Source organism: Budorcas taxicolor, chromosome 22 (assembly GCF_023091745.1).
Source record: "Budorcas taxicolor isolate Tak-1 chromosome 22, Takin1.1, whole genome shotgun sequence".
Classification (NCBI taxonomy): domain Eukaryota; kingdom Metazoa; phylum Chordata; class Mammalia; order Artiodactyla; family Bovidae; genus Budorcas; species Budorcas taxicolor.
The window spans coordinates 48,957,408-48,978,347 of NC_068931.1; the positions used below are offsets into that span (position 1 = coordinate 48,957,408).

General features: G+C 55.4%; 1 protein-coding gene across 2 annotated transcripts in view; it reads left to right on the forward strand.

Moving 5' to 3' along the window:
- Positions 1 to 20,940, forward strand: part of CTIF (cap binding complex dependent translation initiation factor) — a 329,462-nt gene that overhangs the window by 222,318 nt on the left and 86,204 nt on the right. Inside the window, exons 8-9 of one of the 2 annotated variants that reach the window (XM_052660394.1) lie at positions 1,467 to 1,959; positions 4,661 to 4,960. In XM_052660394.1, coding sequence (XP_052516354.1) covers positions 1,467 to 1,959; positions 4,661 to 4,960 — 793 coding nt within the window. The remainder of the gene's footprint in view (positions 1 to 1,466; positions 1,960 to 4,660; positions 4,961 to 20,940) is intronic. The other variant, XM_052660395.1, reaches the window with a different exon arrangement.

The window sequence follows — 20,940 nt, forward strand, 5'->3', positions numbered from 1 at the left end:
AGACCTGGGTTCAATCCCTGGGTTGGGAAGATCCCCTGGAGAAGGGAAAGGCTAACCCATTCCAGTATTCTGGCCTAGAGAATTCCATGGACTGTATAGTCCATGGGGTTGCAATGACTGAGTGGCTTTCACTTACTCAAGGATGAGACTCTGCTTTGAAAGTGTCAAGTAAATCAGTGAGCCTGTTTGCCAAAAACTACCGTGTTAAATATCACGTCTGAAACCCAAGGCTCAGGCTGCCATAAGGTGATAGCAATAGATTAAGGCCCACCCTAACAGCTCCATTTTAACTTAGTCACAACTTTCAAAGGCCCTCACTCCAAATGCAGTCACATTCTGAGGTCCCAGGGGTTGAGGCTTCAACATACGAATTTGGAGGGAACACAGTTCAGCCTGTAATAATTTCTTATAGCATTTTAAAAAATTGCTCATTTATTTATGTTTGGCTTCATTTGGGTCTTTGTTGCTGCACAGACTTCCTCTAGTTGCGGCGGTTAGCGGGGTGGCTGCCCTCTAGTTGCACAGGGTTCTCACACCAGTGGCTTCCCTTGTTGCAGAGCTCACAAGGGCATTCAGGCTTCCGTAGTTTCAGCTCACAGGCTCACGACTGTGGTGCACAGGCTAAGTTGCTCTGTGACATGTGGCATCTTCCTGGAACAGGGGTTGAACCCGTGTTCCCTGCATTGGCAGGCAGATTGTTAACCACTAGACCACCAGGGAAGTCTTCTTATAGCATATTTTGTTCATGGCTTGGGGGTGAAAATGTCAGTGTACCTAAAGAAAGGTTGTTTAACAAATGGTATAACTGTTCACGGGCCATGATGGTTAAAACATCATTAATAGAATGCTTGTTAGCTGAAGCTTCCCTTGTGGCTCAGCTGATAAAGAATCTGCCTGCAAGGTGGGAGACCTGGGTTCGATCCCTGGGTTGGGAAGGTCCCCTGGAGAAGGGAAAGGCTACTCACTCCAGTATTCTGGCCTGGAGAATTCCATGGACTGTATAGTCGGACTGTAAGAGTTGGACACAACTGAGCAACTTTCACTATCCAGTGCAGTTCTGTGTGGACATCTTTACTGCAACACGCATAGAATGTGTTCACAAAATGGGAATGGTTGCTTCAAGAAATATGGTGGGGTATCTGGGGACAGTCAGGAGGGTTCGCTGTCTACTCTAATTGTATCACTTTAATTTTGTTTCCTACACATGTATTTATGCATATTCTAATAAGAGAATAAAATACTTATTTTAAGTCAAGAGTTGACTTAAATCCTGAGTGATCATAGGGACCTATCTGTCATATTCTCTCCCGTAACCCCAGGCCCCATTGCAGAGCCTGGTGCATAGGAGGCCTTCAGTGAGAGTACTGAAGGAATGAAGAAATGAATTCCTCTGCAGGTATTTGGACATAGGGACTCTGGCCAGTGCCCCCAGTGACCCTCTTTTGTCTTTCCCCTTTGTTTGGCAGGCGGCAGCAGAGACCCCCAGGAGGGAACAAGCCTCAACAGCACGGTGACCACCCGCCGGGCAGTGCCAAACACAACAGGGACCACCAGAAATCCTACCAGGGGGGCTCGGCACCCCACCCCTCAGGGAGGTCCAGCCACCACGGCTACAGCCAGAACCGGCGCTGGCACCACAGCAACATGGAGCATCCTTCCGGCGACAAGGGGAAGGCAGGCGCCCACCGCAACGCCAAAGAGACCGTGCCCACGGAGGGCCCCAGACTCGAGGATGCCCTGGGGGATGCTGGGCACGGCGGCCTCGAGTCCCCCCGCAGCCCTGATGCCCTGGCCCTAGCGGCTTCCGAGAGGCTCACCCTGCTGCAGCCGGGGTGTCCAGAGGCCGAGACAAAGCTTAAAGACAGTATTATTCCTGAGCGCGGCGGGGAGCGCCCCAAAATTACCCTGCTCCAGTCTTCCAAAGACAGGCTGCGGCGAAGGCTGAAAGAAAAGGTACCGGTAATTGAATTTTCCTTGTTCTCTTGCACCAGGGAGGACAGCACGAGGTAGGCACCTGGGTGGAAGGGCTTGGGGGTGTGGGCGTGGGGAGCCTTGTGGAGGCAGAGACCAGCACCTGCTGTCTGCTGTCCGAGAGAGCCCTGGTCTGCAGAAGGCAGACCCATGGCCAGCTCTGCATGTGAACTCCCTCCAGCACGTTCCACCCTCCAGGAGGCTCAGCTGGACACCTGGTACCAGTCCCCAGCCTGAGAAGGGAGGGTGGGGGAAGAGGCATGTGCCTCCAGGTGGCCAGGAGGGTGGCAGAGAAGGCCTGGTGCCCCTCCACCCAGCATTATCTGGGGGCGGATGCCGGCCTGTTAGTGCTAAAGGGCATCTGGGGGAAACACAGAGCCTATGAGATAAGAATGCTTCTCCCCAAGGTGAGTACCAGCCAGGCTGTGCTTCCTGCCAGGCGAGAGCAAAGGTGAGCTGGACAGAGTGCAGCAGGCTGGCTTCAGCCTTGCCACTCCCCTCCCCAACAACCAGCAGCAGGGAGGAGCAGAGAGGGGGGCGGATTTAAGGAGGCACTCACTCTCAGCATCGCTCAGGTGCCCATCGTGCATGGGCATGGCCCTGAGAAGGAGGGCCTCCTTAAATTTGGAACGAGCTCTCATTCCTCACCCTCCTCCTGCCCTGGCCTCCAGAGCTTGGTTCACACATTCAGGAAGAGATGCCCCGAGCCTCCAGAGGAGAGCTGGGGCTCTGTCCCTGGCAGCATTGGGTCCACTCTGCTCACCCTGGCTCCCCATCCCCAGCCACGGGTGTAAGGTCACCTTGGAGAAGAAGTATTCCCAGGAAAGGCCAGCTTGCCCCCAGCATTCCCAGGCACGGGGAGACTACGTGGAGTCCTCCTTGTGGGGCTTCTGCGGAGCTCCAAGTTCCGGGCTTCTCCCCAGCCCCTCTCTCCTGCCTTCTCTCCTCCAACTTTCACCTCCGAGGGCCAGGTCCACACCCAATCAGTACAAGGCAGGTCAGACCTCTTCCCCGCTCAATTCCTGAAGCTGACATGCTGCTCCTGGCGTCCCTTACAGCCCTGAGTGCCCACCCATACTCCCCACAGGGCAGGCACTGTGAGGTCCTGGAGAAAAGCATCCTTCATTTCCTTACGTCCCAAAGGTAGGAGCCTGGAGAGGTTCTCAAGTGTACACTGTGTGTGGTCTCTGCCTGAAGACTTTCCTGGACAGATTGCTCCAATCCAGCCAGAGAGAGAATTGCTAAGTTCTCTTCGGTTCTGCTAAATGCAGCCATGGTGCCACAGAGCGAAACAACACAGGCTTTAGAGTCAAGCAAACTAGCTGGGTCCTCACTCTGCCTTTGATTGACTAGGTGGCCTTGGGCAAGCCACCTTGCCTCTCTGTGCCCCCAGTGTACCCATCTGTAAAATGGGTGTCACACAGTGGTGTAATACTGCCTTGTAGACAGACTGAAGGTCAAATGTCATAACCTGTCAGAAGACCCTTGTGGGTGATTATTCTATATACCGACCACTATTCCTGCCCGTGGTTGGGATGGGGCAGGAAGAGAGAGATAGAACAGGTAAGGGAGATCCGTGATGCGCGTATTTCAGCTGCAAAGACTGCCCTCAGGTCCAGCCTCCTGAACTCCTGGACCAGGAGGGCGTGGGCTCGGGCAATGGCAGGACTCAAAGAAAGCTATATAGACCATCTAATCTAACCTCCTCATGTAACTGGGAGGAAACTGAAGCCCAGGGAGTGAAGCCACTTCCCAGAGCCATCCAACTAGAGATAGAGACTAGGTTCAAGAGCCCCAGGCTGAGCCTCCCACCCAGGATTCTTCTGTTGATGACAGAATGGCAAACATGGGCGCCCCTCTGTGTCCCTGACCCTGCCCTCCAACCCTGGTTTCACATTCCAGCAGTTAAGTCCATCGCTTGTGGCCACCAGTCTCCTGTGTTTGAGTACATACTTCTGAGACTGTCGGATCCATTTTCTTCCTCGTGCAGCGCAGGTCTGGTCCCAGTTATAGTGAAACCTCTAGTGGGTGTAGGGTGTTTCATCTGAAATTTCCCTCCGGGAAGTGCCAGTTGTTTCCGCGGCACTTCGGAGGATTCCTTAGTGTGCAGTACTTGTAAAAAGCCAGCACGCAATGCCAAGGCCGTGTCACAGGGCTCCCTGTACCCAGAGAGCATGACAGTCCTCGGGCTGAAGTCCATCATGAGTCCAGAGCCGAGAGTCTGGAGGACTAGGTGTAGCCGCTCTGTGGGTACCTTTAACCAACACAGCAGGCATTTGGGATGCCACCTCCTTCCTGACCTACTCTTCCTACCCTTGTTTTCTCTTGGCCCAATTTCTTATCTGTTAGTTTACTTATTCTTTAATAAGGCTGATTAAATCATCTCTACATTGAGACATCTGATGGACAGGTAGACCCAACAAACCAAGCCAATGTACATGAGAAACCTGGTTAAGAGCTAGAGCTCACAAAAACAGGATCCACTCAGGGCGTCACAGGGGCCGAGCAGAAGGGGAACAGGGAGCCTGGGGCCCAAGGGTCCTTGGTGGAGGTCTAGAAGTGGCACGGGTCCATTCTGAGGATGACAGCCCTCCCTGCATGGAAACCTGGAAACCCTCAGCGGAAACCTGGGCCCCACTCAGGCACCGCTCGATTTGTCCCCTACGCCTCCCCCCTCCGCCCCCACCAGGATGAAGTGGCTGTGGAGACCACCAGCCCTCAGCAGAACAAGATGGACAAGTTGATTGAGATTCTGAACAGCATGCGGAACAACAGCAGCGATGTGGATGCCAAGCTCACCACCTTCATGGAGGAGGCCCAGAACTCCACCAACTCAGAGGAGATGCTGGGGGAGATCGTGCGCACCATCTACCAGAAGGCCGTGTCCGACCGCAGCTTCGCCTTCACGGCCGCCAAGCTCTGCGACAAGATGGCGCTCTTCATGGTGGAGGGGACCAAGTTCCGCAGCCTGCTGCTCAACATGCTGCAGGTAACGGGCGCCGACAGCTGCGCCTCCCACCCCGCCCACCGTGGGCCGGCTCTGGAGAGAGGGCTGCGGATTCTGACCACGGTCGGACTGCTCCCGAGTTCCACCCTTGCCCGATTAATTATAGAAAATAAAAAGGCACTCAGAGGGCAAGGGATGAGTGGCCAGATTTGCGTGTGTTTGTGTGAGGGCTCCATGGTTACGATGGACCAATATAATTTTATAGGTGCTTCGTGTGTAACCAGCCTTCCCCTCTGTTTCCATGATAAGAGGGCTTCCTCTTGTCTTAGACCGTTCTGTGCTTTGACCTCTCCGTGTCCCCTCCCAGCAGACACACAATGTGCCATGGACTTTTCTTTTCCTTCTCCTCCTCCCCCACCCCAGGACCACCCTCAGGCCCTGCAGTGACGCACTGCTTGTAGGTGGTGCTGAGATAGGTCTCAGCAAAAGGCATATAGCAAAAGGGCTTTGAGTTGCAAAGCTGCGGTCTGTCTGCTGATGCGCTGGGCTTCTTGAAACCTCTTCTGGGGCAGAGAGAGGTCAAAGGCCGTCTCGTTTCTTGGTGCCTCCCCACTCCAAGCCCATCTACCCGGAGAGCTTAATCCTTCCCCTCCCCTTCCTTCCTCTGTGGGTGCCGATGTCCAGCGATGGTTTTACTGGGGTGTGTGATGGGCATGGGCCCTTAAACTGAGTGCAGGGTTGTGTGATCTCCCAGGTGGGGAGCTGAAGGCTGTCTCTCTTCACCATGGTCACAAGGAAACCGGTCCCAGCTCTGGTAGCATCGTGAAGAGGCAGCAGGTGGCATAGGATGGCGGCCGTGCCAGGCCTGGGAGTGTCCTTGGAGACTCTTGGCTGGGGAAAAAAGTCATCTCTGCTCCTCCTCTGTACCTTAGACGGGTTGAGATATGCATTGAGTTTCAGCCCAGGTAGGGTAAAACAGGAGTTTGAAAGTTCCAGAAGTAGGATCACAGAGCCAGAAGAAACACCTGCAGGTCTTTCTTAAGGATGGTGACGATATAATAGATCATCCGAACCATGACGTTTCTGAGAGTCAGGGGCTGTATTCATCATCAGGCCTAGACCCCTCCCGGTGTCGACCAGGACATGTGGTCACCCTGGTCTTAGCCACCTGATTTCGCAGTCTCGGCCGTCCCTTCCCCAGGAACAGGGAGGGAGGAGCCCCCTCCGAAGGCTGCCCGTGGGCTCCATCCCGCCGCCCTCCCGTCTTCCCAGGGCGACTGCTCACTGCAACCCGAGCCGCGCTGGCCAGCCCGGGCTGCTTCTGTCCAGCTCGCAGCCCCGATCGGGTTCCCATTCCTGGATCGCCCACGCTCCCCGGTGACGAATTCCCGCATTACCTGAGGGATTTGCACGTCGGGCATGTTCCTCGTGGGCCGGAATGTCCTGGGAGAGTGTGGAGGGTGATGGCAGGGAGCAGCCTGTCTGCCACGTAGGGCCAGGCCTGGAGGGGGCAGAGTCGGGGGGGTGGTCAGGGACAGATCGACCTTTGGCCTTGGCTTTTGTGAAGAGAAGGGCCAGGATAGGGCAAGACTTCTGACGGTGGTTGCCAGCTCTGCGTAACCAGCCGGCGCCCGCGGTGGACACACACACACGGCGCAGGATGAGAGGCGTCCAGCTGGGAAGGACAGCTGGCTGCAGGGGTCACCTGAGATCCTGCCCGGGTCAGGCTTCTCTTCCAGTGGCCCACGGTTAGAGCGGCCTTGTTCACAGTATCCGGCAGAGCATCCGCACTGGGACGTGCTCAGCCCCAGTCAGTCCTTTAGCCCCCTACCCCCAACCTCTCCATTCCCGGAGAAGTGGACTGTCTTAGGCCAGCAGGATCACAGTGTCCCCTCGGCCCCCACTGCCCCCTTCATCCCTTCAGCCTCGGCTTAAGTGTAAGAGGGAGCTCCTTGAAGTGTGTAACCAGAGGGCTGGGGCTGGACCCTCAGGCCTCCTGGGTCGTGGTTCAAGGCCCCTTGGCCCCCACGGAAGGTGTGCTGGGTGTGCTGGACTCCTGGCCCACCCCCCATTACGAGAACCGGCCTTGCGGGCCCTGCTCCTCTGCTGCTGAGGAACTGCTGGGTTGGAGTAGGCTTTCCAGGCAGCATCACTCATAGCCATTCACCACCCCAGACCCACAAGGCTCAAGAAAAGAGAGCAGGAGGCGTAACTGATCAAACCCCACTTTCCTCGTGACCCACAGGAGTGTCTCTTTTCACCTGCTTTCTTTCTCTGGCAGACCTGATTTGTATCCCTTCCCTGGGCCCCAGCACCTTCCCCCCCGCCCCCCGCCCCCCTCCCCAGCCTTTCTCCTCTGAGGTTCATACTCAGCTGCACGCACTCAGAGTCCACTGTCTCTGGATCCCCAACCAGCCCGCAGTTCAGTTCAACCGCCCCGAGATGCCCTTCACGTGGCGAGGTTTCACCGCTCCCTCCGTTCTGAGATCTGGCTTAGTGATGCTGGCTGCATGATGCTGGCTACAAAGTGGACAGGCTGCAAGGCGCCCTGTGAACACAGCTCCCAGCAGCTGTCTTTGGATGTTTTGCCCTCCTTGGCCGAGCGCTTTCACTGTCTGGGCTTTGGCAGCGGGAGCTGGCAGCCCCAGAGGAGACGGGCAGGCTCTGATGTCGGGGACGTTGGCGTGGAGTGTGGGCTACCTGCCAAGCTGGGGCGCAGCCCCCAAGGAGAGCGAAGTGAGAGCGAACCCAGGGAAGGGTCAAAGGACCTTTCACCCCTCACAGCCAAACTCAGCTTTGTCATCTCAGGGAACCCAAAAGCACCGCCGTCGTGAGGAGCTCTGACAGTGCCAGAGATCTTGGGGTCCCAGGGGACCCCTGTCACCAGTCCCATGGCTCAGAAATCATCTTCAGTTTTCACATCTAAACTGAGTCTTTTTGCCTTAGGTGTGATTGTTTTCTAAGTAGTATTCTGGTAAGTAAAATTCTGCTTATTAAACAGGCATTTCTCAAATGTCTGTTAGGTGCCAGGCATGCATGTCAGTGCTTCTCAAACTTGTATTTGTATTTGAACCACTTGAGAGTCTATAAATAGAGGTTCTGATTCAGGAAATCTGGGTAGAACCTGAGATGCTACATTTCTAACAAGCCCCCAGGTGATGGCGGTGCTGCTGCTGGCCCAGGGACCACACTTTGAGTACTAAGACGTTGGATGACTGACGGTTTGTAGTGATGGGTCAAGTTCACAGGCAGGCCGACTGATGCACGCCTTTTAATGGTGTGATGTCAGAAGTGGGGACCCAGTCTGGGAATACGGAGTTCCAGGCACCAGGTTTTCTTCAGGGCCCTGTCTCTCAGCCTAGCTCTTCTTCGGCATCTCAGGGGGAGACGTTTTAAAACATACCAACATGGGGCTTCTCCCCCAGACCGACTGAGTTAGACTCCACAGCAATGGGCCTGGGCACCCTTTCTTGAAGAACCTCCCAGCTGAGTCTGCAGTGATGGAGTGCCCTGTTAGGAAGATGACTCCAGAGATGTGCTGTCTCCGCCACTGTTGTCACTTATAAACCGGTTGGCCTTGCCCATCACCCCATGAATCAGCCAAGAAATGGGTCCCAGGTACTGCGCTCTTTGCTGAGTGATGAGAAGGAGTCAGAGCCTGAGCTGGTGAGAGAGCTCCAAAAAGCAGGAGACGTTGGCAAGCGAGCGCATCCCTTCCCCTCGCCCAGCCTCGGGTGCCCCTCTGTGCAGCAAGGAGGCTGGCTTGGACCGTCGCAGGAGACCTCTCTCCTGCGCTTCGCTGTTCTGAGGGTCCTCCTGGGAAACCTCCACCCTCACGGGTCAGCCAGGTGGGGGCGGCCTCTCCCCTCCCGCGGGCCTGTTTCTCTCTGCTCTCAGCTCCATCCCCTGGGTCCTTTTCCTTTCACTTGTGGAAGCACCTATCACATGTTTTAGGAAAAGGGCCTCCCTCTTCAACTCCCCGGGGGCTGCCAGGCTCGGCCATCAGTAAAGCTAAGGAGGCGATTCGTGTCCCTTGCCCCACCCCTTCCCACCTGGCTCCCACGCTGCTTGATCACAAGGTCCCCACACCCATGAGAAGATGTGCACTGAGGGATTCTGACTCCTAGGAGAATGTGGGCGGCCCATAACCCCTGGGCTACGGAAGTCACCAGGACTCCGCCCTGATCTTTACCAAGGAATCATCATGGTACCAAGAGGGGACGGGGGGCTCTGGTGTCACTGCGAGGTGAAGAATGAGCGAGCCTCTTTTTATGGGACCTTTGGAATGACAGGAATTGGAGGCCTGAGCCCCCGCCGCCCAGCACTGCCCCGTCACCACCCTGGACCTTCCGCTCGGGCTCAGAGAGTGCTCCTTTGCTGAGATATGCTTGGGCAGTATCAGTTCAAGCCCTCCTCTGTTGAAATGTGTGTGCCCTGTTTAGCCAAGAGGTGTCTGCATCTGAGCTATGCAGAGCAAAGTATTATTAGAGCCGGCATCAGTGTGTCTGTAACTGAACCCTGCTCTCCCTAGCAACCGTTGTCAACAACACATCTAACAGAAGGAGGCGATACCTTTTTTTGAAGGAAAGAAAAAAAGAAAAACCTCATCTCACCAAGTCGTAAACACAGCAGGGCTGTTGTGAAAAGACAAGGCAAAATCAGAATCTGGAGTGTGACCAGGTTTCAAAATAAATTGCTCTCTGCCAGCAACTTCTAGAAGACAGCCTCTTAAAAAGCTGATCTGGAGCTAGAAAATGGATAAGTTCTGCAGAGCTTCTGGCTGGGTCACCGTTAAGCATCACGTTTGGGGCTTTTGACACACAGAAACTCAATCAGGTGGTGACAGGGGTTCAGTGGGGCCTCTGAAGGGTCTCTGGGAGTAATTTTAACTGGGGCACTCAAGACTTTCTGGTCTGGCTACCCCATCAGTAAATCAAAATACAAGCTGCATCTTCAAAACTTAGGTGATCCATTCATCCCACTTATACCCCATTTCTCCCATCTCTGCCTCCTGGTCTTAGTCCCATGCTTGCTGGCTTGGGCAAAGGCACTGGGCCATTCCATAATAAGGAACCTCCTTCTCTCCTGGTTATCTCGAGGTATCAGAAAAAGCAAAGGTTGTTCCTCTTTTCCCAAAATGTGGAGTTCTCAATCCCAATCTTTTTTGGAGGGAGGGAGAAGGACCAACCTTGATTCTTAGAGTTCTAACCAGAGTTGTAAGCTGAGTTGTAAGTTCCCAGCTGAGTTGTAAGTTCCTCGAGGGCAGGAATCCTGGCTGTGTGATGCTTGGTCCCCGGCTCCTGGCACCATAACTGGTACACAGTGGATGCTCAGCAAGTGCCTGGGGAAGGGAGGCACAGGGCCATCAGTCTTAGGTACCAGAGCTCCTGGTGCGAGACAGGCTTCTCAGCTCTTCTGAGCACTTTCCTCTGTGTGAACCTGGAGATTCTCTCCCCAGGGTGGCTTCCAGGGCAGGATCCATCCCCCATGTTTGTGGAACAGGACAGTGACTCAGTGAGGCTACCAAGTCATGGGGCTGAATGGGGGCGGTCAGTCCAGCACCCCAAGCTCTTGGCTTCTATGAAAATGTTACTCACTCAGTTGTGTCTGACTCTTTGCGACCCCATGGACTGTAGTTTGCCAGGCTCCTCTGTCCATGGGGATTCTCCGAGCAAGAATATTGGAGTGAGTAGCCATTCCCTTCTCTAGGGTATCTTCCCAACCCAGGGATCAAACCTGGGTCTCCTGTATTACAGGCAGATTCTTTATTGTCTGAGCCACCAGGGAAGACCCTTGGCTCCCAGACCACCCCCCTAAATAGGATATAAGGGTCAGAAAGTTGGGAAAATCAGGAATCCATCTCTTGAAGCTATCAGTGGGGATTTCAAAATCTGTGCTCCTAGAAGATATCCCACCGGATTTCCAATGCTGTCCGAGTCTCTGGGTTTTCCAGGCCAGTGAAGGGCTGAGGGTATCCAAGGAAACACCTCCGTGCCCCCGTCTGCTTTTTCCAGATGAAGCACACAGCCGTTCTTCCTGTGGCGAGCTCTCCCCTTGCACCCTCTTCCTAGGCCCGGAGCTCCGCCCCCGCCCCTGCACACCCACCGCTGAGCCGACGTGCACTCCAGGCATGTAAACTAATTTTACTGTTGGCCCAAGCCAGGCATACCCAGGGAGAGAAGCACATTGTTCTGTGCATTCCAGAGCCTGAGCAAAGCCCTGAGCTGTACCCACCCGAGTGCCCCTCCTCCGGTTGCAAAAAATCAGGAGGGAGAAAGCGAAGGGCTAGCAGGCAACTCGAGCGCTCTCCCCGCGGGTCAATCATGGAAGGTGACTTTTTTATTGTGTTAATCACTCAGTCGTGTCCGACTCTTTGCGACCCCGTGGACTACAGCCAGCCAGGCTCGTCTGTCCGTGGAATTCTCCTGGCAAGAATACTGGAGTGGCTAGCCATTCCCTTCTCGCCCACATTCCCTTCTCTCTTTTTTCTAAAAAGACTGTGGTTCCAATGGCACCCTGAGAGTTGTCGGCACCCTGCACCGGCCAGGCAGAGGTAGCACACACCTTGCCCGACAGTGGGCACCGGCAGGCTGGCCTTACGTGTCCTGTCTTTGGAGCTTGACCTGTGTAAGAGTCTGTGGCGGGCACAGCTCCCCCACTGGGGACAGAAACACCTGCCTGGTACCCAGGCTTTTCACCCACCGGACCAGAACCAGAAGAGGGACTGGCCGTGCCTCTGGCCAGCCTTGTTGCCCACACTTGCTTTGCAACGAGTAAACTTTTACCTTCTTGCTTCCCATCCTCACGTCTTCCTCTCAACAAGCACTTCTGGAGCACCTCCTGTGTACCACCGCTCAGCAGGGCCCACACGTGTGTCATCTCTGTGAATGCGCCCTCCCTTCTCGTCTCCCCCTAGTTTGTGTCACTGGGGGCACTGTCCCAAAGTCTGAGTTTTATTCAAGGATCCAGCTGGGGTGTCTCAAAGCCAGTTTTTCTGACTCAGTATGGGCACAGTGGCTTCTGAAAGGGCTAAATCTAAGGCTCCCTTCTAGAACTTCATTATGCCCTGCGGGACAGAGGCAGCCTATGATACAAACAGGAAAAAAAAGCATTTTGATTTTTTTTTTTAATCTGAAAATAAGCAGAGGAAAGGACAGCAGCCTGCCAGTTGAGGTTTTCTCATCTCAGAGGCAAGGTCACACCAAGTCCACCCATGGCAGGTTTCAGCCAGCATCAAAGGGCTGCTTTCAGGAGCCTCTGCCCATGAGGACAAAGGTGCCCTGGTGGGCAGGTGCTGGGACACCGGACGTCCTGCTCCCGCTCTCCTGTCTCTGGGCCTAGGAGCGTTCCTGGGGTCAGGAATTATTTCCCCATCACCCGTGTCCCTTGCCAGGCCATGTTCTCTTCCCTGCATGCCCTCACCCCCGACCCGGGCTTCGTTTTCCCTGCTAAATCCCCTGATGGGACTTGGCCGGACACTCCCCCTGTCTGAAGCTGCCATGCTGAGGCAGGCCCTGCAGATAAGTGGGTTATCGGAGAAGGCAGCTCGGGTGTCCCGGGCCCCAAAGGGTCACCCTTGGCCGGCTGGCAGCTCACCCCCAGCTCCTCCTCCCCGACTCCACCCCAGAGCCAGGCCAGCAAGGAGACAGCAGTTCCTTCCCCGCAGCTCAGTGAGCAGCCGGCCCCCAGCCGCCGCCGGGAATCTGAGCTATGCTAAGCCATCCAGATCGCCGCATCGCTGCCCTGCCCGGCCCAGACAGGGCGCCTCTACCTGCTGCGGCCGCCGCTGGAAAGCTGGCACCGCCTGGGCCGATGGAAACAAATCTCCCTGCAGGTTATGTAACCGCTAACCGCCCCGGCCCCGGCTCCCTGGGGAGAAGGCTCCCAGTCCCCACAGAAGGGAGAGCGGTGGGCCCTTGGCAGGGAGCGGACAGAGGATCATTCTTTCAAAGAGAAGCAAGTCATCCTGAGCGATTGCCCAAGGTCCTTCTCCAGACCCAAGGTCCTCAGTGCCCCCAGGGAGACCGATGTTCCCTGTACTTGCTGGCGGAGCCCGGAGGTCAGCCCAAGACACGAGCCCTAGACTCACAGGGGAGGTGAAGGCGAGGGGAGCAGGTCTTGCTGGGCTTGGTGTTTTGGTTTGGCTTTGTCTTGTAATAAGATAAATGCAACATGAAATCGGCCAGCTTAACCATTTTTAAGTGCGTGTGTCTAGTGCAACTGCAGCTCTGCACTGCACTCCCAGCAACCACCCAGAAACCTCTCTTCGTCCCAGTCAGAAGTCCCATCCCTCCTTACAGTCACCTCCCAGCCCCCTCTACCCCCTCTCCCTTCTGTCTCCGTGGGTTCTCAGCTCTGTGCTTTACGCATGTAAGTGGAAACCGCACAGTGGTCCTTTTGAGTCTGGCTCATCTCGCTTAGCATCATGGCTTCAAGATCCGTTCATGTGGTAGCTCACGTCAGATTTTCCTTCCTTTTCGTGGCTGGATACTATTGCATGGTATGGATGGACCGCATTTTATTTATCTGTTCATTCATCCATCACGGATGGCCCCTTGGGTTGTTTCACCTTCAGGCTGTTGTGAATTATGTCACCATGAACATGCCACATACATGTATCTGTTTATGCCCTTGCTTTCAGTTATGTTGGGTATGTGTATCTAGACGTGGAATTGCTAGATTCTGTGAAAATTCTACATAGAACTTTTTAGGAACTCGCTAACTGTGTTCCAGAGGCTGTTTTTCATGGAGAGAATGTATGAACCAAGACCCAAGTAAAGGACAGTGAGGATACTGCCTTACTTGGAATCCAGGGTCAGGGTGTTAAGTGGAGAGTCAGAGGAAGTCTGTAAGATGGAACAGAAGGCTTTGGACTTTATGAAGTGGAACTCGGGAGCCACTGTTGAGCCATGACATCCTAAGATTAAAAGTCATAGAACAGTATAGACTTCAAGGATCTATAGGTTATCCATCCAACCCATTCATATCATAGGTGAGAGACTAGAAGCCCAGGGAGGTTAACAAAAGCCCTGCTTTAGGAAGATCTGGATGCTGGGTTATACGGTGTCATGGTTGGAAATCCGGTAGATAGAGGACCAGGGGTTTTAAGTGACCGTGGTTGTCGCTTTCATAAGGAAAGCACACACTGATTCGGACCTGCCCCTCAAAGATTCAAACTGCGGTGGCAGGCCTCATTCCTTCTCCTCCAGGGACCTGCTCCCAGCCCTAGGTAGGCAGAACGGTAGCATTTGGCCACTGCCCCCATCACTCAGGAGCTGGAATCTAGAGTTGCTAGCAGGGGGACAGTAGGCTGACATGGGAGATGTACCCCTCTTCCTTCTGCCAGGTGTGGCACAAGAGTCTCCAGGAGCTGCCCAGGTAAATCAGGGGGCATCTCTGAACTGAAGCTTCCCAGCCAAAGGCACACAGCCTGGGCTTCAAAGCGGGCACCAAACACATGGACTCCTGGCCACCTGCGGGGAGGATGAACAGGACTCACCTCTTGTGCCTCTGACCCTTGTCTGGATGCCCCATCCACACTGCTGTGGATACCCCTCCCTCACTTTCTCTGCCCATACCCATGTGCCCTGACAGTGCTCTGGACGCCTGGCATGGGGCAGAGTGATTTATTGGAAGTTAGTGAGTGTGGGGTGGGGCAGAGAGGGTTGGGGGATGGAAACTTTTTAAGCAGCCAGCAAGGGTGGCACACTTGTCTTGAACTCATTGCTTTCAGGGTGGCTGGGTTCCATCTCCACTAGAAGATAAAAGAAGGGATCCGTTTAAGTGGACAGAGGTCACCAGGCATCCCGGGGTGCAGAGTGTGATGCAAGGACACAGGTGGGGGCTCACCTGTTCTTCAGTTACTCCTTAGCCGATTGGCATCCTGTGACTGATACAACCCGTCTTCATTGCTGCTCGGCTTTTCTCCAGCTGTAGAGAGCGGGGGCTGCCTCCATTTATGGGCTTCTTGTCGCTCCGGCTTCTCTTGTTGCGGAGCGCAGGCTCTGGGGCTCATGGGCTTCAGCAGTTGCGGCTCCCGGGCTCTAGAGCACAGCTCAATAGTTGTGGCCCATGGGCTGAGTGGCTTCGCTGCATCTGGGATTGTCCCAGATCGGGAATCAGGGATCTAACCCATGTCTCCTGCACTGGCAGATGAATTCTCCACCACTGAGTCACCAGGGAAGTCCCCTAGTTTCTTCTTGCTCCAGACCTGTCCCTGTCAGGTGGCCTGTCTGTCCCAGAGAGGTTGTGTGACCCTCAGGCAGGAAGCAGGGGCTGGGCTGTATGGCCCCTTGAGGTCACCTTCCAGCTCGGAGCTCTTGCTGCAGCCTGAGAACCATCAGCATAGGGAGTCTGCCCTGGGAGCCCGAAGTTCAGAATTGGGGCTCTCTGCACACCCAGAATCTCCATCCCTTGTTGCCTCCCACCCAGCATGCTGAGTCTTCAAGGAACAGCAGTGCCAGCCCCTCCTGGCCCCTCCTCAACCCTAGTTCCGGCCGGCAGTGCTGGGAAGAAGGTGGGCCCTCTTTGGGGGAGTAGGCTGTGACCTGCAGGGAACCAGCTTCACTTGATCCTTGGGTGGCCTTTGAGATCCCAGTTCACAGAGGGAAAGAAGCTTCAGGTCACTTGGAAACATGGAGACAGGTATGTCCAGCCAGGAGCAGTGCCCTGTGGCCCCCTGCCTGCCAGGGATGGCTGTTCAGCTCATCCCCTTCAGGAAGCCCCTTGCTCCCAAATCATCCCACTCTTGACAGTGCAGCTTGGATCAAATAATGTCCCAGAGGACCACTAAGCAGAGGGAGCCCAGAGGACCACAACGCTGCTGCCACGCACTGCCATCCAGCTTGGCCACCGAGCAGGGGCAATACCAACGGATGGCGGGCTTGGGTGGTATTTGGGGATGGCTGGGCTCCAGCTAAAGCTTAGGAATATCTCTCTATAATTGGACTCAGTGCATTCCTGGGCAGCTGCATGCACATCGGAGCTCCACACTCCCCATTGACCCCATCAGACAACAGTCACTGCATTACTCTGGGTGTTGAAAAAAGTCTGATTGGAATAGTATCTCTGATGTGGACTTAGAAGCAGAGTCACCTGGAATTCAGCCTGCAGGCTCCAGAAACTTGCCCTTGATGACGTCCTGCCGTGTTGCGTAAGGAATCGTTGACAAAGCCCAGAGTCCAACACCTACCTCCTGACCCTGGTTCTGGTGCATCAGCTGGTGACTTTGGGCACACCTCTCAGTCAGTCCTAGCTGCCCTCCACTTTTCCATTAAGTGAGGGTAATCATACCTGCTCCCTAACACCTGTTTATCCCACAGAGATAATCACTGTTTAAATCCACTGACACACATCCCATTTTGTCCGTGTCCTCTTAAGGCTCCTCCTCCAACAGGAATTTCTGAATTTCGCAAAATCATGTTTTTCCTTTTGCCCTTGATGAATCCCATTCATTCAAGGTTCCTAGGAGAGGCCCCACACAGGCTTTCTTCCACAAGCCCAGGGCCCCCCAGGTCATGCTACAGTTTAGGGTTCAGACTGTAGTAGTGCAGATAGCTCAGGATCTGTCCACAATGAAAGCTTGCATGGAGGTCCTGAGATTGGTGTTGAAGCCCTGCTGGGTGTGAGTGCCTAACACTGTTAAATCCCCAGTAAAGCAGGAGCCTCTGGCCTCCATCAGATATTTAGAGGCCTGATGGAAGGGCAAAGCCAGCTCAACCAGAGAACAATTTAGGAAAATCAGAGGAGGGGGCAAGCCCTTTAAGTGCTGGTGTCTGGGGAAGACTTCCTGGAGGAGGTGACATGAAAGGAAAGGCCGGATTTGGGTGGACCGAGGAAAGTAGGAGGAAGGAGCCAAAGCAAAGGCTTGAGGGTGGGAGCAGCCAAGTGGGGGGCAATGGGCATGATTGTGCAGGAGAGCGTGGTGGGGTAGCAGTCGTGCACTGTCAGCCTGGCCAAGGCTGCCCAGGCAGCAGCAGGGGGCTCTGCAAGTGTCAGCGAGCCCTGGGGTAAAGCTGCCCAGCCAGGCCGTGACCCCAGGTCACGGTCACCACGGGGGCCCATTCATTTGCTGGCACTCACTGGTCACCCTCTCAGGCCAAGTCTGTTTTAATCCAGAACTAAAGCTTCTACCTTCAGATTAGGGAGCTCCCTGCCAGCTTTGGGCCCCAGTCGGTCTGGGACCGGAGGCAGGGAGCGCCACACCATCCGGGGCCCTGGGCCAGGCTGCTGGGGGCCCCCAGGGGTCAGGGTTTCACTGAGGCAGATAGTATGGGGCCTGGCACGTGAGGCCGAGAGACGCTGTCTTTCTGGACCAGTCCAGTACCTCGTGGGAGAGGTCAGGTCCCAGCTGCCCACCTGGAGTGACCCACTCAGCCCCTCACTATGGATCAGCTGCCTCCAAGAGCCGTGTAGAGATGCTGCCCATGCACTTAACCACACACACCCATGCACTTAGTACTGGTGACATCGTATTTTTTGTTAGTCGCTCAGCTGTGTCCAACTCTTTCGTGACTCCATGGACTGTAGCCCGCCAGGCTCCTCTGTCCATGGAATTCTCCAGGGAAGAATACTGGAGTGGGTAGCCAATCCCTTCTCCAGGGTTTCTTCCTGACTGAGGGATTGAACCCGGGTCTCCTACCTTGCAGGTGGATTCTTTATCTTCAGAGCCTTGAGGAAAGCCAGTGTTGCCCCTTCCTCCAGCCTTACGGCCTGCAGGGAACCAGAGGCAGGGCTACCTGTGATGCCTGGGGCTGGACAGGTTCACAAAGCAACCCTCCTCTGCTTCTGCCCCATCCCTCCTCCCCCAGGCACATTTTTTTTCTGGCCTGCCTCGAGGGGTACGGCAGGAGACAGAAAGTCTGAAGCCGGCATCGTGCCTGGCTCCAGGCCTGTGTCCTCATGTGGTCCAGAGGCGTGGTCAGTCTCCCCACCGAGGCAGGGCTCATGGCTCTGCCTTCTCTACTCCCACGCCCCGCGGGTGCCCTGGGGTCATGGAGGTTGCATGCGTGCGGGTCCAGGACCAGAGACAGCCTGGGAAACTTGAGTGCAGACTAGCGGTGGGAAGAGAAGATGGGGCGCTGCTCAGAGGTGGGGGACTCGAAGGTGCCGTGCAGAAGGCGCCTGGACTGCAGCCTCCCGGACTCTCACTCCAGCCCTGCCCTTCTCTAGCTGGATGATGGCAGGCCAGTCCTCCCGCCCTTCCTGTGCCTTCCTCACCCATAAAATTGGGAGATTAGAAGTAATTTCAAAGGTCCCTTTCACCTCTTTGTTAATCGAAAGCAGACATATGGGACATACACACGGTGTCTGTTATTGCCCACCGCTACCCGTGGGTTCACCAGTGAGGAGCAGACGCTCCCTGCTGGCAGGGGTCTCCAGTCATGGCCGCTCCAGCCCACCGGTTGAATGTCCGGAGTCACTGGCCACCCGGTGGGCCAAACAGCCTGCAGGGCGCGCCAGTGCGCAAGGCAGGCCTCACCTGCCTGCAGGCCCCTCCCAGTCCACCCCAGCATCTTGGCCTCCTGAGCTTTGCCCCACAGGGCAGTTCAGTCGCTCAGTCGTGTCCGACTCTTTGAGACCCCATGGACTGCAGCATGCCAGGCCTCCCTGTCCATCACCAACTCCCAGAGTTCACTCAAACTCATATCCATTGAGTCGGTGATGCCATCCAACCATCTCATCCTCTGTCATTCCCTTCTCCTCCCGCCTTCAGTCTCTCCCAGCATTAGGGTCTTTTCAGATGAGTCAGTTCTTCGCATCAGATGGCCAAAGTATTGGAGTTTCAGCTTCGGCATCAGTCCTTCCTTCCAATGAACACCCAGGACTGATCTCCTTTAGGATGGACTGGTTGGATCTCCTTACAGTCCAAGGGACTCTCAAGAGTCTTCTCCAACACTGCAATCCAAAAGCATCAATTCTTCGGCACTCAGCTTTCTTTATAGTCCAACTCTCACATCCAGAGATTTAAACTAAACCATTTAAGATTTAACCATTTAAGTCACAACGGGATGGTGCCTCTGCTGCAAAGCTACCTTCCAGCAATTTCCAGGCCCAGTGGGCCCCCATCCCTGAGACAAGAAACCTCTGGAAGCTCCCTTTCAGGTCTCTGAGACAGGCTGGCATAGTGTCCGAAGGTTGCTGTCAGGTATCTTATCTGAGAGCCCTGTTTCCTCCTCCGTCTCAGCCAGGCAGTCACCCTCCAGGCATTTATTGTGCACTGTCTGTGTGCAGACACCGTGAGCCCTATGTACCCACCAGGATACCTTTGCAAGGTGGGCGTTATTAGTCCCATTCTACGCATGGGTAAAGGAAGTGCCAGAAAGCTTAGGTAACACGCGCCTGACGTCACACAGCCAGTGACAGGAGCGGCGCTGGACCCCAGTCACCTGGTGCCCCGTACCCTCCGCAGAGAACGCTGCTGCCTGCGGGCCCCTGTGGGCCAGACGGGTGTTGCATCGGCGGCGCTGGGGCGGCCAGGTAGTGGGTCTGGAGCAGAAGGCAGGTGACGAGGGGGAAGCGAGATGAGAGAATGCCCTTTAGATGACCTGATCAGAGCCTCCTTCCCTGCAGGCTGAACAGGGACCTGGGTGATCTCCCCATAGTCGTCTAATGGCTGAAAGAATCTGGAGACAGTTTCCAGGCCAGAAGTCAGTGGGCGCCCCGGGCCTGCTGTCCCCTGCCTGTCGCAGGGGGGCTGGGCATAAAGGGGTGTCCCTGTCTACCAGGCTGTCCCCAGCCGGCCTCCGCTTCTCCTCTGTGGCCATCCCACGCCCTGGTCTCCAGCCAGTCACCCTCACGATTCATGAAAAAGGTCAAAGAGAACTCCCTTTGGTTTGATTTGCTCCACTTTGCAGCCCCAGGGGCTGGAGGCTGCAGCCCAGGGTCATAGTGGATCCTGATGAGTGGGCACCGCTGGTGTCCTGGACACCTGGGCCTCTGGGGAGCACGTGTCTGTGTGCAGCCCTGTGGTCAAGGGCAGCTTGAGTTTCCCGTGACAGGCTGCAGCCACGAGAGCCCAAGGAAGTAGATCATGTCTCAGATGAGGCTTCATGCCTCCATCACCTCTCTAGACCAGAGGGAGGGGTGGCAGCACTTCTAATGGGTGCACCCCCACCCGCCACCACCCCCACCACCCCACCCCCCACCCCCGCCCAGCCTGAGAGGAAGACACTTCAGGCTGGCAAAGTGAGAAGGCAGAAGACAGAGCGCGCGCCTACATGCAGCCTTGTTGCTAAAGCTCTAGATTATTAAGCAGTAAGGACCCTGGGGTGTGAGCCGAGGCAGCCAGGTTGCTCAGTCCCAAAGGAGCCCTTCTAAGGTTTCCCCGGCACCCAGCCCAGAGTGTCACCCCGGAGAAGGAGCCACACTGTGAAAAAACCTTCGCTGCTACCACCATGCCTGACCTTTTTTCTTTTTTTAAAAACTCCCCCTATACAGCTTGATTTACAGTGACCCCTATACATTTCAGCAGCTGCAGCTTCATTTCAGAATCAGGTTAAGTAGCCCAGAGTTCAAAACCTAAAAGGTCAGAAGGCGGGGGGCTACGGAAAGGCGAGCGACACTTAATACAGCTCATTCCCACGTGGGCCTCTGTGGCCTGGGGTTCGTGAGCATCCTTTCCCTGCAGACTTGTACAGCCTGTACAGACATCGCGGCTCCTCTGCCTGATAAAGAGAAGTTCAAAAACACGGCAGATTGGCACCTGGCACCAGCTCCCCTGTGCTTCCTCTCCCGCCAGCCCCAACAAAAGAGGCAGCCTTCTTGAGAGCTGGTGGGAACGAGAACTCTGAGGGCAAGCATCTGTAGGGGCTGCCCAGGCGGCATGGTGATAAAGGATCCGCCTGCCAGTGCAGGAGATGCCAGAGACACGGGTTCGATCCCTGGGTCGGAAAGATCCCCTGGAGGAAGGCATCGCAACCCACTCCAGTATTCTTGCCTGAAGAATCCCATGGACGGAGGAGCCTGGCAAGCTGTAGAGCCCCCTCTGTGTTCCTAGAGGGCAGAGCTGAGATGGGGCTTCT